The following is a 13,113-nucleotide window of genomic DNA, read 5'->3' on the forward strand; positions in this document are numbered from 1 at the left end:
TTCACCAGAAGACCAAGCGCACAGCATTCTCACGATATCTCCGCCACAACCTTCCCCACGACAAAAATCGAAAGCTGACTCACCAGATTCATGACAACTTTTCAAATTTGCGTTTGAATAGAAAAAGAACGCTCTAAAATTTGATGCATCATTCGATTAATGACTTTCGTCGGCCATCATGTTTCGGATGAGTAGCCTTATTTAGCTCGATTAAGAATTTTATTACTCGAAGCAATAAACTGAACTAAATTATTGATAGTTCCGTTCAATAAAGTAGGTGAAATTTTATGATTCCGGTGGTCTATTTATTGGGGAAGATGAAAGAAGTTGATACCGCACTATATCTTTCATATTCACTACAAACGTTCTGTGTGTATCATGGATTGGAATTCCGTATTTCTATGTCAGATTTTTACATATATCATGATTGTGAGTATTCTACGTTGCATATAAGATGGTAAATTGACGCAAAAGATATTAAGGATAAAAATTAACATTTGCTCGTGTTTGACTCATGGATAACCACTCATTTATATTGAAAATTTGTATGTAGATATTGGTTTCACCGTTCCCAGTATACGAAGTGGTCGAGTACGGTCTAACGGATAGTGATTTGGAGGAGGGGAACTTTGTAGAAGTAGATAGTGATAGTAACATTAAGAAGCAGCTTAATTCGGAAAGTACCGAATATAATTCATCGTCTGATTTACTGAAAAGGGAATCCGTGGAATTAGTCGAGTTCAGTGACGACGATTGGATCAATAAATGGGAACAAGATCTTGAAAATGATCCTTGGTGGAATGAAAGCGATTATGATTACAATCTTGAATCAGATGACGAAGAACATGGTGTAAAAGATACAAGGGCTGCAGTTAATGAATTAGGATTGCCATCGGGTGAGTGGGATTAACATCTTCCTATTCAACATGGCAAATGCAACGCATAAACTGATAAGACTATCCAATTATGTGTAGATAATGAACAAGGAAAGGATGCTACAGATTTTTCGCCGATGGAATCAAATCAAGACGAACAAAAAAAGGATGAAAATAAATATTTAGATTCGTTTCTAGACGGCAGTGGATCCGGCGACCAAGGTCTAGTATTCAAAATACGAAAAATAACAAAATATACAAACTGCGCCTTGACCTTTTCAATAATGATTTCAGGTAGTGCTTCAGAACCACAAGCTTTCCTAGATCCAGGTAGGTATTCTAGTGAATATATACATTCTGTAACACGTTTAGTGCAGTGAAAGTTTCAAGGTGCATGTATTCATTCAATTAACGATTTTTCTTATACACAGAAATAGATAATTGCGGAATTTGGGTGAAGTGTCAGATTGAATTTTTGAAGTCGTACGAATCATTCGTGAACGCCCTCCCGCGATGCCCATGCTATTATCCGATGGGGTTGAAGTATTTCAGCGAGGTATGGGACAATGTGTCCGAAAGATACATCAGGTGGAAAGACATTGATGGTAAAAATGAACGTATCGATGTTTACAAACCGGATGCGGTGAACTGTATCCGATCGGAATCACCGGGTTCATCCGTATTATCTGCTCAGGTTTGTTGCTACGATACATGGATGATGCTGATAACAAGGGGTCGAGGGGCCGGTACTTTGAATCTAGTAAGCCCAGACATTTCTTATACTTTACATCAGAAGATGGATATTCAACCGTGGGTCGTCTGTAAAGGTAACTGGTCAAAGTAAGAAATGATTTGATTATGTGCATTGAATTTCTGTCGAGATGTCCAGAAGTTGTTCATTTTCATCTGGAAAGTATTTCCTGTTTTCTCATTATCAGGTACCAACTTGGGCGACCGACCGACAAACAAAATAACTGTTTGCCAAACCCAGAAGATACGGAATTTAAAAAGCAATTTAAAGAATTGATGTACAGATGATTATTGACGATAAATGTAATGATTCTTACTGCCAATTTAGTGCAATGGTGCCTGTAATACACGTTGACTGAAATGATGAAGAAAGACGTCGAATGAGCAATGAATCATAAACCATTCTGTGGTGTAGTGTAGCGTAATCCTCCGGATGTTATAAACCAAAAAATTTAAATTCTCTTTTAGTAATAAGCATTTATTATACAGTCTTATTGTACAGTCTTCAAATGTTCTTTGACAATATAGTTTGATTCGAAATTTCACAACGTTTCCGTTTTTGATACCATTCCCTGTCATGTCCAAAGATTGTGCCACATTTACTAATAGATACAACAATCTTCACTTGATATATGTAACATATTTTCATCAATTTTGAAATATTCTAAAAATCCAGTTCAAAACCCTTCTTTTAAAGACTGAGGCCACCCACAGTGAAAGAGTCTGCTCAACAATTGTCAACGATCTCATGAAATCACCAGAAAGATACAAACAATATAGAAATATGCTCACCAAAGAAAGGAAAGAGAATCAAATTCTAAATATTGATCAAGAACAAACTTTGGAAAACAATTTCATAAATTTGCATATTAATACAGTATTAAGTACAACAATGAAATGATAGCAGATAACATCATAAACATGAAAAGTAATACAACTAATATGATAAAATTTTCCAGGATAATTGAGCATATAACAGATATGACATACTAAAAGGTAGAAATCGCGGCATTAGAACACATTGAGGTTTGAAAGCTATAATAAAATAAATACAAATAAATACTGTGCATATATATACATATACACATACATTTATTTCAATAAAATCTAATTAAAACCATAAATAACATTCATAAAGGAACAGTACAGACCAAATAATTATATCTTGATGAAGATTATCTGCATTCGTAATATCATCTGGATCTATCTAGAGTCAATTCATCAGAAATAGTAGATCACAAGTAAAATCAAACTACAGTAAATCTTGTGTATGTCGGATTAGTCTGAACCGGAAATAATAATTTCTGTCTCTAAATTAAGGAAATGAGTTTCCATGTTTCGGATTTTCATTTTTCTAAATCGGATCTTTTTCAAAGAAGTCCCTTAATCCAACTAGTTCATAATCAAATTTTTTCGAAGGTCTGACATATTTTACCAGTCCCACATTTTCCAACTTACACGAGTTATACTGTAATTCCAACACCATATTTAACATAATATCTAATTTGTCATGTGCGGTTCCTGATCTGGTATGAAAAGTTTCAGAAGCATGTTCAGCAGTGTTATAGTCTCTTGACAACCATTTGGTAGCTGGCGCAATGTCCAAACTAGCTGGAATTGTTCTTTTAAGCCCAATAACCTTAATAAATAAATATGATATCGTATTATATCATACAATTTCTACACATAACAATACATAGGGATATGTATTGATATATCTGAAGAAGTGCCAAATAGAATTAAATCAGTATTTGGGTAAAGATTAAAACCGACTTGTCGCTGCCCGTGCAGATATGCCAGTATTCAAAACAAATGAACCAAAACGCACCTGTTTGCCAGATCAGTTTTTGCAGTTGCTGGTAGATTTGATATACCAGCGTTTATAACTGCAACCCCTGCAGATGGACAAGGATTACGGCCACAGTTTGATAAAGCACGTCCAATCCTGAATAATGAGATACCATTTTTCAAACATTGTTATGCTCAAATTAATGAATAATATGCACAAAATTTCTATTAGGTGAAGCATCAACGATTTCCTTACCTATTAGCAAACATCATCAGATCAATTGTAATATTCAGTTCCTTAATAATAGCCTCATTTTGGATGCATTTAGGATGAGCAGACATCAATTCACTGGCACATTTTCGAATATGACGCATTGCTTTCTAAAAAAAAAAAAAACTAACTTGGGGTCCAGGGGTGCCATTGGTCTGAAATGCTCGAAATTCTGACAATTTTGATATTCAACGCCCCCTTGCCAACAAATACAGAAACCTTCATAAAATATGTGATGGGCTATAACTTTGCAATTGATTGTGGTTATGCAATATGCATGATTGTATGATTTAACATCTTACTCCCTTAGTGTGAAGAACAAAAAACTTTATAATCCCAATCCCACATGAAGTGTATGTCCTATGACAATGCTGACAATAATGCAAAACCAAGACTTCACCCAGTGTGTCAAAACCTTTTGATTTTATAATTTTATCTATGAATGATGACTGATGAAAGTAAGATGGCTGCCATTTGCGTAACAATCCACTGATCGAAAATGTTTTATGGATCAATTGCTAAACTATACCCAACTCAAATTTCAATCAAATATAGCGAAGCATACAAAAGCTACAGGCCTATGATTTCAGAACAACCTACTTGGAATATATCTGCAGGGAGATTTTCAAGATTCACTTCATTTGGATGTACCAAAAGCCGGAAAAGTGAAGAACCCAATTCTGCTGGTAAATTGTTCACATCATTTTCTGCAAAAGAGTTTATTAGACTTTGTAAACTTGTTAGTAATGAATCATTAGTCTCTCTAGTCCGTAGCCGTTTTTATACCTGATTGCTTTTTTGAACAGCGCAGCACATAAGTTTCCGCCCGTCCCAGTTCTACGATCACATGCCCAAGTTTATTATTGTCGTCATTAAACACATGCATATTCATCAGTTCAGCCAAGTTAGCATGCATAAAATCCTGTCAAAAGATACCAACAGAAAAGTCTGATTAGAGGATATCATTACAAATATTCATTCTTTTTTAATCTAAACTCATGTGTTAGTTTGAAGTACAGTAAAATGTATCTCCGGAAATTTTCTTTGTGTTTAACCTGATGAATGATTGAATTCCATGAGAGTCCAGCACCAACAACATATCCCGACCAGCTAATGGATTGTGGGGTCATATGACCAATACCCGACCAGTTACACAGCAACATTCCTAATGCATTATGATTAACAGCAGCTTCTATTGCACCAGTAACATTCGATAAAGCAGCTTCTGGGCAGCCAGCCAGACTAAAAGTTATAATTTGTAAAAACTGTACGCGTTTTGGCTATTTGCAACCTAAGCTTATATATAGGGTTGATATATCAAATTTTGTAATTTGTGTAACGATACACACCTATTCCATGCTGAAGTACCAGGACAAACCATAAATGGCAGGCCGCTTTCCTCATATTCTTTGCAATACTTAGAAAAATTGTAGTCAGCCTGTGAGAGGTGTAAAAGAACCACATGGATGAATTGATCCAGTACCAGAACAAGCATTTTAACGGAGTGTTAGGTATAGAATATTAGAGTAAACTTCAAAGATTTTGCAATGAGTCATACATGTACATGTACAACAATTTGGTAGTTCTGATTTTGAGTAAGATACCTGAAAACCATACTCCATCAGTATCATATTCAGAGGCAGATGAGGCATTGTGTCTATGCCGCCATGAAAAACAAATCCACAAAGTTGTACAGTGTGATCAGCTTTTAATGGCAACAACCGATGAGCATCATCCAAAAATAGTGCATCATCTTCAGTTGTGTTGAGTAGAAAGCTGCTTAGTCTAGGACCAACATTAACATAACTGAAGAAAGTCAAAGGTTAAAATAATTTTTGAAAGAACTACGGTATCTTCTTCTGAGATGGTATATGTTCAGAAAAGTTAAAACACTATTCAGCTAAATTCATTCGGGTTATTATGAAATCTCTGAAGATAAGTGGTTTACTGATTCGACTGGTACGGAGCGATAGCAGTCATTAACTGAAATCAATTACAAACCTGGATGATGGGAATGCATTTAGAAATTCTCCAAACGTATAGTAGAGTTCCGGTATGTCATTGAATGCAACAGTAGGACACACATCTAACACAGGAATCAGTGTTATGAAAAGTAATGTACAAAAAGATTCTAAATCAACCAACTCCCTGGAAATATAGAGCAAACATCACACTTAACCAATCCACAAAGAGTGAAATTCAATGATTGTTACAACAGGACTCATGTAGTTTTGGACTCGTTTAATTTCATATGCAAGATGTAACACTGATAATTGAAATCTAAAATAACTTTTTTCCCGGATTTTCAAGCCAGTATCTTGTATGCCGTAGCTATAGCTACATCATGTAATAAATACGTACATTACCGAGTATGGAAGTTGCCAGCCATGATTGGTTGGTTTCGTAAATCTAGTGTAGAAATGCACCTGAAATATAAAACACACCGCTAGGCATCAAATTGCGAATAGTTAATTTTGACCACAAGAAACATAGCAGCAGGTAGCAAGGTAACGGTTTATATGGAAAGATCTCTACAAATCTAAGCAGTTGTGTTGAATGGATAAGATTCACAAGCATTTTTTCCCCACCAACAAACCCTTCAAGGGTAAAACAGCTATCGTTCATACCTGATTAATTTTTAGAGTCGCTAACAGCTGAATAGTTGACTTAAGAGTTTCCTGAAATGCAGCAAACATATTCACAATGAATAAACAAAAACAAGCCAAACAGAAAAATTTCATATACTTGCATACGCACCACAGTAGGGAGTCTTCCTTTAGATAGGTCCAATAGCACTCCTCTGACTGGCAATGCCGGGTGATCTAGAATCTGAAATATTGATTCAAACACCGTCAAAGACTTTGGTAGACTGGTATTAAGCGTACAGCTATTTTTGTTGCAGCAGAAAGTCAACAAAATCAGTTTACCTTTAAAGATGGAATTCCGTCGTCTTTAGTACACATAACTAGCATTTGACTGAATGTACATATTGCATAATATAACCCAGCTAAATCGTGTGATACAATTTTGATCTGTAAGAATAATTGAAAATTACACAAACATAATGAAGTAGATCGAGTGATATAAACGTCCTGAACTTCATCGAACTGGATTAAGCAAGCTAGAACAAATTTGTCACTGAATTCTGGATTCCTGTTCGGAACAAATGATACGGTGATAAATCAATCTACATACCACATCATTATTAACTGATAATGAATATCCCTCGGGTTTGTTGACTAGACGGGGATTTATATGACACATAATGTGCGGTTCATCTAATTTAACCGATGCATGGTGTAAACTCAATTCTAGAGAATATCCGAGTGTTTTTAGATAGTCTCGTTGTGATTCCCATATTCGTTTCATTTGCTGAACTGATTCTGAAATTTTGATATCAGTCGGTCACACATTTTGTGTATTTTCAGAACAAATTACTCCTCTACCTGGTTGTATTCAATTACTGGCACTTTGAAAATTACCAGACTTACCAGAATGTGGTCCTGGAATGATACAAATTTTCAGATTTTCGGCAGGTTTGAATGGTTTTCCTTCTCTTTGGATGATTTTCTGAGGGGTTGGCCATAATAAATGCAGTCTGGTATCTGTGACTATGTTCGGCAAACTGGAATTGCTCAAACGTGGCTGAAATTGAATTAAAACCATGAAAATGTTCGAAGTTTGCATAAAAAATTGACTGATTGAAAAACCCATCTGGATATGTCAAAGATCCTTTCTCAAAGTATACCCATCATGGATTTCAATAAAAATGGGAAATAAAGTGAATAATAAGTAGGCTAAAAAATCATAAGAATATTAAATGATCTAAATACTTTTTCACTGGAGATAGTATTTTGTTCTATTGGAAGTATTTTAGCAGGCAGTTCCGTAGGTGAATTGCACTTGTTCATATTCAGATCATTCAATTCTGAAAAACGAGATTACAGTGTTTTATTGTTAATTACCTTCGTAACCTTTTCTGGTTACTTTGATAAATTCAACGATTAAAGCTCGACTCATTCAGGGGTCAGATTGCTGATTTTTCAAATTTTTTTTTCACATCCTTACGACTGGCTTTTATATCACAAAAATTCCACGCTTTTTCATTTTTTTTCCACATAACTTTTTTACAGATTTTTCTAATTTATTCACAATCCACAGGCAGAATCCACAGTTTTTACATCAATCTGACCCTTGCTCTTTTAAGTTGAACTTTTTCCACGAAGCTGGGACCAACAGGTAAAATTAATCACAAGCTTACCAGAAGCGAGGTCATCGGTTGAGACATTTGTTATAGGACTTTGACCTCCAAGCTCAATTATTCTTTCCATGTTTGTGCCTTTGGCCATTTCAAGAGCTGATAAACCAGCATATTTGCTTGAAAATTATTTCATAATCATAACATATAAATTTTCTTTCTATGATTTAATTACTAGTAAAGATTATCAGGAATGTTATCATGGTATTTGTCATACCCGAATTCAGCTTTGATTGAAGAATCAGCACCATAACTGATCAGTTCCTCCACTATGCTAATATCTCCTCTACAAACTGCATCATGAAGCGCAGTACTCCCTTGAGCATTTTGTACATTTATGTTAGCTCCATGTTCTATAAGAGATAATATAACGGTATCATTAGAGAATGGATGAATATTAAAATCTCTTAGGAAAAAGCCACACATATAGGCCTATACCATCAAAGATTATCATTTTTCGTTTAATTCACTGACCACATAGACATTGGATCATTTCTTTGTCCGCAAAGCTAGCTGCCCAGTGCAATGGTGTGTTCTGACTTTCAGCACTATCTATCAAGTTTATATCAACACCAGCATCCAATATCTCACAAACACGAACAACACTAATAAAGGAAATATAAGGAATTAGTAAGATTTCTCATTGCTGTTTTAATATCTCCGTCTATAAATCTTACTTTGATTGAGCCACTGCCTGCAAAAGTTCAGTGTTGAAAACCTCTAATACTTTATCCATGGTAGCGCAATTGAACGGCGACACGCCGTTCTTGTTCCGTAAACCGGGATCAGCACCAGCGGCAAGTAATGTTCGGACAATATCAGGTCGACCAAGCTATTGGGAAATAACATATTGATCACAATAATAATGATAGTAAATTTGTATATGTTCACCAGCGCTTTTATTATAGTGATACTGAATTAGATCATAACAACTGGAAAAAAGAAATGTCCCAAACTGTTCATTAATTCTATTTACCTTGGACGCTAAATGAAGGATTGTACCATCATCATTAACATCGCTATTCAAAAGCGCATCCCGATCAAATAAATCCGGATTTGTCTCAGTAGCTGAAATAATAACAAAAATATTTGGCCATGAGAACATCTACAAAAACAAACGGATGAAATACTCCAAGGCTATAGGTAATACTAGTAGAGATATTGCTAATATAGACTTTATTTGAATTGGATTTATTCATCATCGTGTAATTTGTCTCTCACTCTTACAATAATTGCTCAGAAGATTGGCGATTATATCGGCTCGTCCAGATTCGACAGCTGTCGTTAAGCTGTCAGCCAGTTCCTTGTCCATTTTCATCAGGAAAGTGGCAGAAATCTAAAATCCACCGGCAACGAACGTGGACCCGGAAGTATAGCAGCTGTCATCTAAACGCACTAATTACCGACGTACACCTGGGGCGTACTCTTTTATGACCTCCGAAGTCTCCGGTTCGCTCCACACAAAATCCGAATCACACCACCTCGACAGAAAGGTTTCGGAGACTCCAAAAAGTCACGTGACCAATAAAAGAGTACGATTGTAGGCAAACGGATTCTCCGATCCGATAAAAGAGTTCGCCCCTGTGTGCAAAATATTTTTACACACGCGCATCATGATGAATTCAGGTTCGAATCTTGGCCAAACTCAAGATTTGAGTCAGTTAAGTTCTTCCGGATTCACATTTCACTAAATAATAGGAATAAAATCCATAATAATATAAAAACAAAAATCCACTATTGATATCATGGGTTATTTATTATGCCATATGGTGGAATAAAACAACAATACCACAATTCCATGTATAAATTTATATAATTTGATATTGTAATATAACATACATATATAAACAAAACAAAATTGCTATTCACTACAAAATAAATAAATACAGGCTCTAGATGCACTGAAACTCTAATAGGGTATCTATCCAAATTTCTAATATCTTAGAAACATTGAGAGTGGATGGTTTTGAAGATATTGATGTGACTGAATAAAAAGACAATGTAATTGTGACCTTAAGCAAGAAAAAAAATTCCATTTAATAACTATGCGACTTGGATAACTGTAGCTTAAGTAACCGTCTAGCTTCATTCTTTGTATTCAGTTTGCACATTAATTGCTTCTGAAAGATGGAATAAAGGCCTAATAGCAATAATACAGGCAACTAAATTAATGAGATTCTCAAGTGTACAAAAAGCCAAGTTAAAATAAACCAAACAGCTCATAGTTAGTTATAAATAGATCCAAATATTAGATGTGTTACAGGGTCCAATCTAAGGAATAAAAACCACTTGCCCGGAGCCAAGCATATCTGAAATCTTACTTGCCCTCTCAAAAATCTACTTGCCCTTTCAAGAATCTACTTGCTCTACACAAGCAGTGCAACTGTTGTATCGATTGGGAAAAAGCTTTGAGACATTTAAATGCACCAGCCCGGTGGACAAGTGATAATGAGAACCTACTAGCTCTAATGATAATATACTTGTCCCGGGCAATCGGACAAGTGCTTTGATCGGACCCTGATTTAATCATCATAGAATCTCTCGATCACCAGTTTCACAACTAATAATACCAGTCTTTTCTGCAGTATACAGAGGAATGAATTATAATTCATCGGGTACAGTGAATTTTGTATATTTTTCGAGGAGGAATGTCACAATCGCGGAGAATTTTTCGCTTGCAGACGAGATCCCGAAGTCGTTATGTTGTTCCTCTTTAAACTCAATCTTAACAAAAAGTTAAGAATCATAACAATACCTGTAAATACTGGCCAAACAACTCAAAACCGACTTAAATCCAGAACACGTTCAAGAGATTTAAAAGGATACATCGAATCATTCAGTTCCTTGAGCTGGAAAATAAGAAGTGATTTACCTAGAATCATGGGTCTATTTTTCATATAATTGAGATCAAGCTGATCTAGTTCTTCGCACTGAAATAAGCAGTTCCTTACCTTATCCATGAGCTTATCTATATTCTTATTTGAAGTCTCACCGGAATTTGCATCCTTTTCTGGTCTAGTAATAGAAAATCCGTACAATTGTTGTTAAAATACGGTACTCATAAAGGGAAAATGCAGTGAACCACAAGTCTCCAGTTAGCAAAAAATAATGAACATACCCAGAAATATCCTGTTGAGTATCAATTTCAAAATGCAGTTTTGCTAATCTCTCCTGTTGTTCTCTGATGCTGTCCATTTTTTCAAAAGTACAATCTTGCCCTAATCAAACAAAAAATTAATGTTAAACAAGCTGACACGGCAATAACAAGTGGTAACCTGGATTCAGAACTCACCAAATGCTTGAAGTTTTCCCGAATGGAAATCATCGAGAAGCTGAAGCAAACCCTGTTCCATTTCGCGTACATCTGCTACATCAGTTAGGAATGTGTGCTCTTTGCAGGGGCGATTGCTGCCGCCACTATCAACGTGTTTACCTGGAAAAACAATCAGATATTTCGGATAATTATTCATAAAGTATGAACGTTTGTCAAACCATATGTTGCAGGCTTGAAACATACACAGGCTTGAAATGAAATTTTTTTCTGCAATTCTGGGTAGACAAATCCGATATCAGATGATTATAGCAGTAAACATGAATATGACTCTATGAGAAATTAAAAGGGCATCGTCTGCCTGCCAAAGACATCCTTAGACAGCATTTAATAGAACAAGAGCTTGTCTACTTGAGCATGTATTTCAATTTTTAAATTTTCGCAAGCTATGTTCAATACCATGATTAGGGAAACTGTAGTTTCAACCATTACCTGAACTCAAATGATGATGTTGCCTCTGCAAACTGCCATGAGATGATTTTCTACTTGAAAGGCCTGGTTTGGGATGACCGGGAGACTGCGCTTTCAGATCACTGTTACCACTAGTGTTTGTGCCATGCCATGGAGATCGAGATACAGAGGGATGTGTTTCCATAATTTCTTTCTTCGATGATCAAATTCAGCTTAAATCTTAATGCTACAAAACAGTAAAACACTATTACTCGGCGCAATTAGAAATAACATTTCCCTAATATGTGTTCCTAGTCTAGCTCTAAAACCTTTGCCTAACCCTAAAATCTTTATACCCTAATTGTTAAAACTAATTTTTTTCTAATCAAATTTAATCATTAGGTCAGCAACATAGCGTTTAGTGGAATATATGCCTTATTTGCAAAGAATCGACCCCTCAATTTAAAATTATGATTTAATCTTCATTATCTTAAGTATGACATTGCAGGATAAGTGTCACCAGGGTCACATGACATAATGAAGCCGTTGGGCTGGGAATGGGTTAGAAACAGGGGCCAAGGGAGATTGGGAGGATGGACCACCACTACTTATTCGTCCTGTATCAATAAGCTTAAGGCATTGTTTCCAAGAACCCGTAAACGACTGGTATTCAGAGACTCGACCAGCGCACACAGGGCCCAGCCTAGTCTGAATAAACCAGGCAATGTACGGGTTCCCCGATGTTTGGGAACAATGGCTAGATACTCGACTAGGCCCAGCCAGGAGAACGGTTGTCATAATTTACGCGCCCAGCAAGCAGCGACTCGTACAGCATACACAGGAGAGCGGGGTCTTCTTATCTTTTCAGGTCTGAGTGAGAACAAATTCAATGTTTTCTGTATTCTAGAAAGTCAAGAACAATGTCGAATACAACATGCATTTACAGAAATTTAACATACCAAGCTCAAAAAGTAGTAGAGGTTCCACTTCTGTTTGACATTTTCAATAATTATCCCGCCAGATGTCGCCCTGTCAGATAATATAAGGCGCCACCTACTGGCTAAAAAAACTGTATACATTTACAAAGTTCTTTGCTAAATGCGCATTGTACAAACAAGAGACCGAGAATATTTTTCAATACGCAAATCTACCCTTCTTTGCTATCCTATGATGTGGTTGACGTCCACTGCGAAGAATTGAACAAAGCAGAGTAATCTAAATCAAAACTTTCAAGTTGCGAAGTTTTTCACTTGTTAGTTGGAGCTAAGACGAAAATGATTTGACGAAACGTCGTGTAATTAAGAAATTGCGATTTACCTCTTGAGACCGCGGCATTTGATCAACCTCGATGTTAGGTAGTTGCTTTGTGTATGTTTAATGAGAATGTACTTTTGATAAGATTTACGTTCATTTTGAAGGGAAATTATCGCCTTGTTGCGGAAGATATATC

General features: G+C 35.9%; 3 protein-coding genes across 4 annotated transcripts; 1 reads left to right on the forward strand and 2 right to left on the reverse strand.

Annotated features, from left to right (window-relative positions):
- The first annotated feature begins 423 nt into the window (after positions 1-423).
- On the forward strand, positions 424-2,120 carry LOC141913030 (uncharacterized). The gene is made up of 6 exons (XM_074804505.1): positions 424-429; positions 554-896; positions 975-1,097; positions 1,170-1,205; positions 1,307-1,715; positions 1,814-2,120. The coding sequence occupies exons 1-6, from the start codon at positions 424-426 to the stop codon at positions 1,911-1,913; spliced, it is 1,017 nt and encodes a 338-aa protein (XP_074660606.1). The 3' UTR covers positions 1,914-2,120.
- On the reverse strand, positions 2,094-9,322 carry LOC141906956 (uncharacterized). Its single transcript, XM_074796458.1, has 22 exons — positions 9,170-9,322; positions 8,919-9,010; positions 8,620-8,774; positions 8,417-8,547; positions 8,160-8,295; positions 7,946-8,061; positions 7,518-7,612; positions 7,176-7,329; positions 6,880-7,067; positions 6,612-6,716; positions 6,442-6,513; positions 6,312-6,362; positions 6,046-6,110; positions 5,686-5,832; positions 5,289-5,490; positions 5,034-5,122; positions 4,740-4,926; positions 4,471-4,606; positions 4,285-4,391; positions 3,670-3,794; positions 3,454-3,570; positions 2,094-3,264 (listed from the first exon to the last, which is right to left on the reverse strand). The coding sequence occupies exons 1-22, from the start codon at positions 9,258-9,260 to the stop codon at positions 3,126-3,128; spliced, it is 2,700 nt and encodes an 899-aa protein (XP_074652559.1). The 5' UTR covers positions 9,261-9,322; the 3' UTR covers positions 2,094-3,125.
- A 471-nt stretch (positions 9,323-9,793) lies between these two features.
- Positions 9,794-12,921, reverse strand: LOC141911159 (coiled-coil domain-containing protein 28B-like). 2 transcript variants are annotated; one of them, XM_074802143.1, is made up of 8 exons: positions 12,815-12,921; positions 12,623-12,732; positions 11,706-11,910; positions 11,235-11,375; positions 11,061-11,160; positions 10,894-10,957; positions 10,769-10,791; positions 9,794-10,666 (listed from the first exon to the last, which is right to left on the reverse strand). In XM_074802143.1, exons 3-8 carry the CDS (start codon positions 11,866-11,868, stop codon positions 10,594-10,596), a joined length of 564 nt encoding a protein of 187 aa, XP_074658244.1. In that variant the 5' UTR covers positions 11,869-11,910; positions 12,623-12,732; positions 12,815-12,921; the 3' UTR covers positions 9,794-10,593. The 2 variants fall into 2 exon arrangements, with proteins under 2 accessions (XP_074658244.1, XP_074658235.1); XM_074802134.1 differs by having other exon boundaries at positions 12,623-12,913.
- Positions 12,922-13,113: the final 192 nt, after the last annotated feature.

This window comes from Tubulanus polymorphus, chromosome 1 (assembly GCF_964204645.1).
Source record: "Tubulanus polymorphus chromosome 1, tnTubPoly1.2, whole genome shotgun sequence".
NCBI classification, from domain to species: domain Eukaryota; kingdom Metazoa; phylum Nemertea; class Palaeonemertea; order Tubulaniformes; family Tubulanidae; genus Tubulanus; species Tubulanus polymorphus.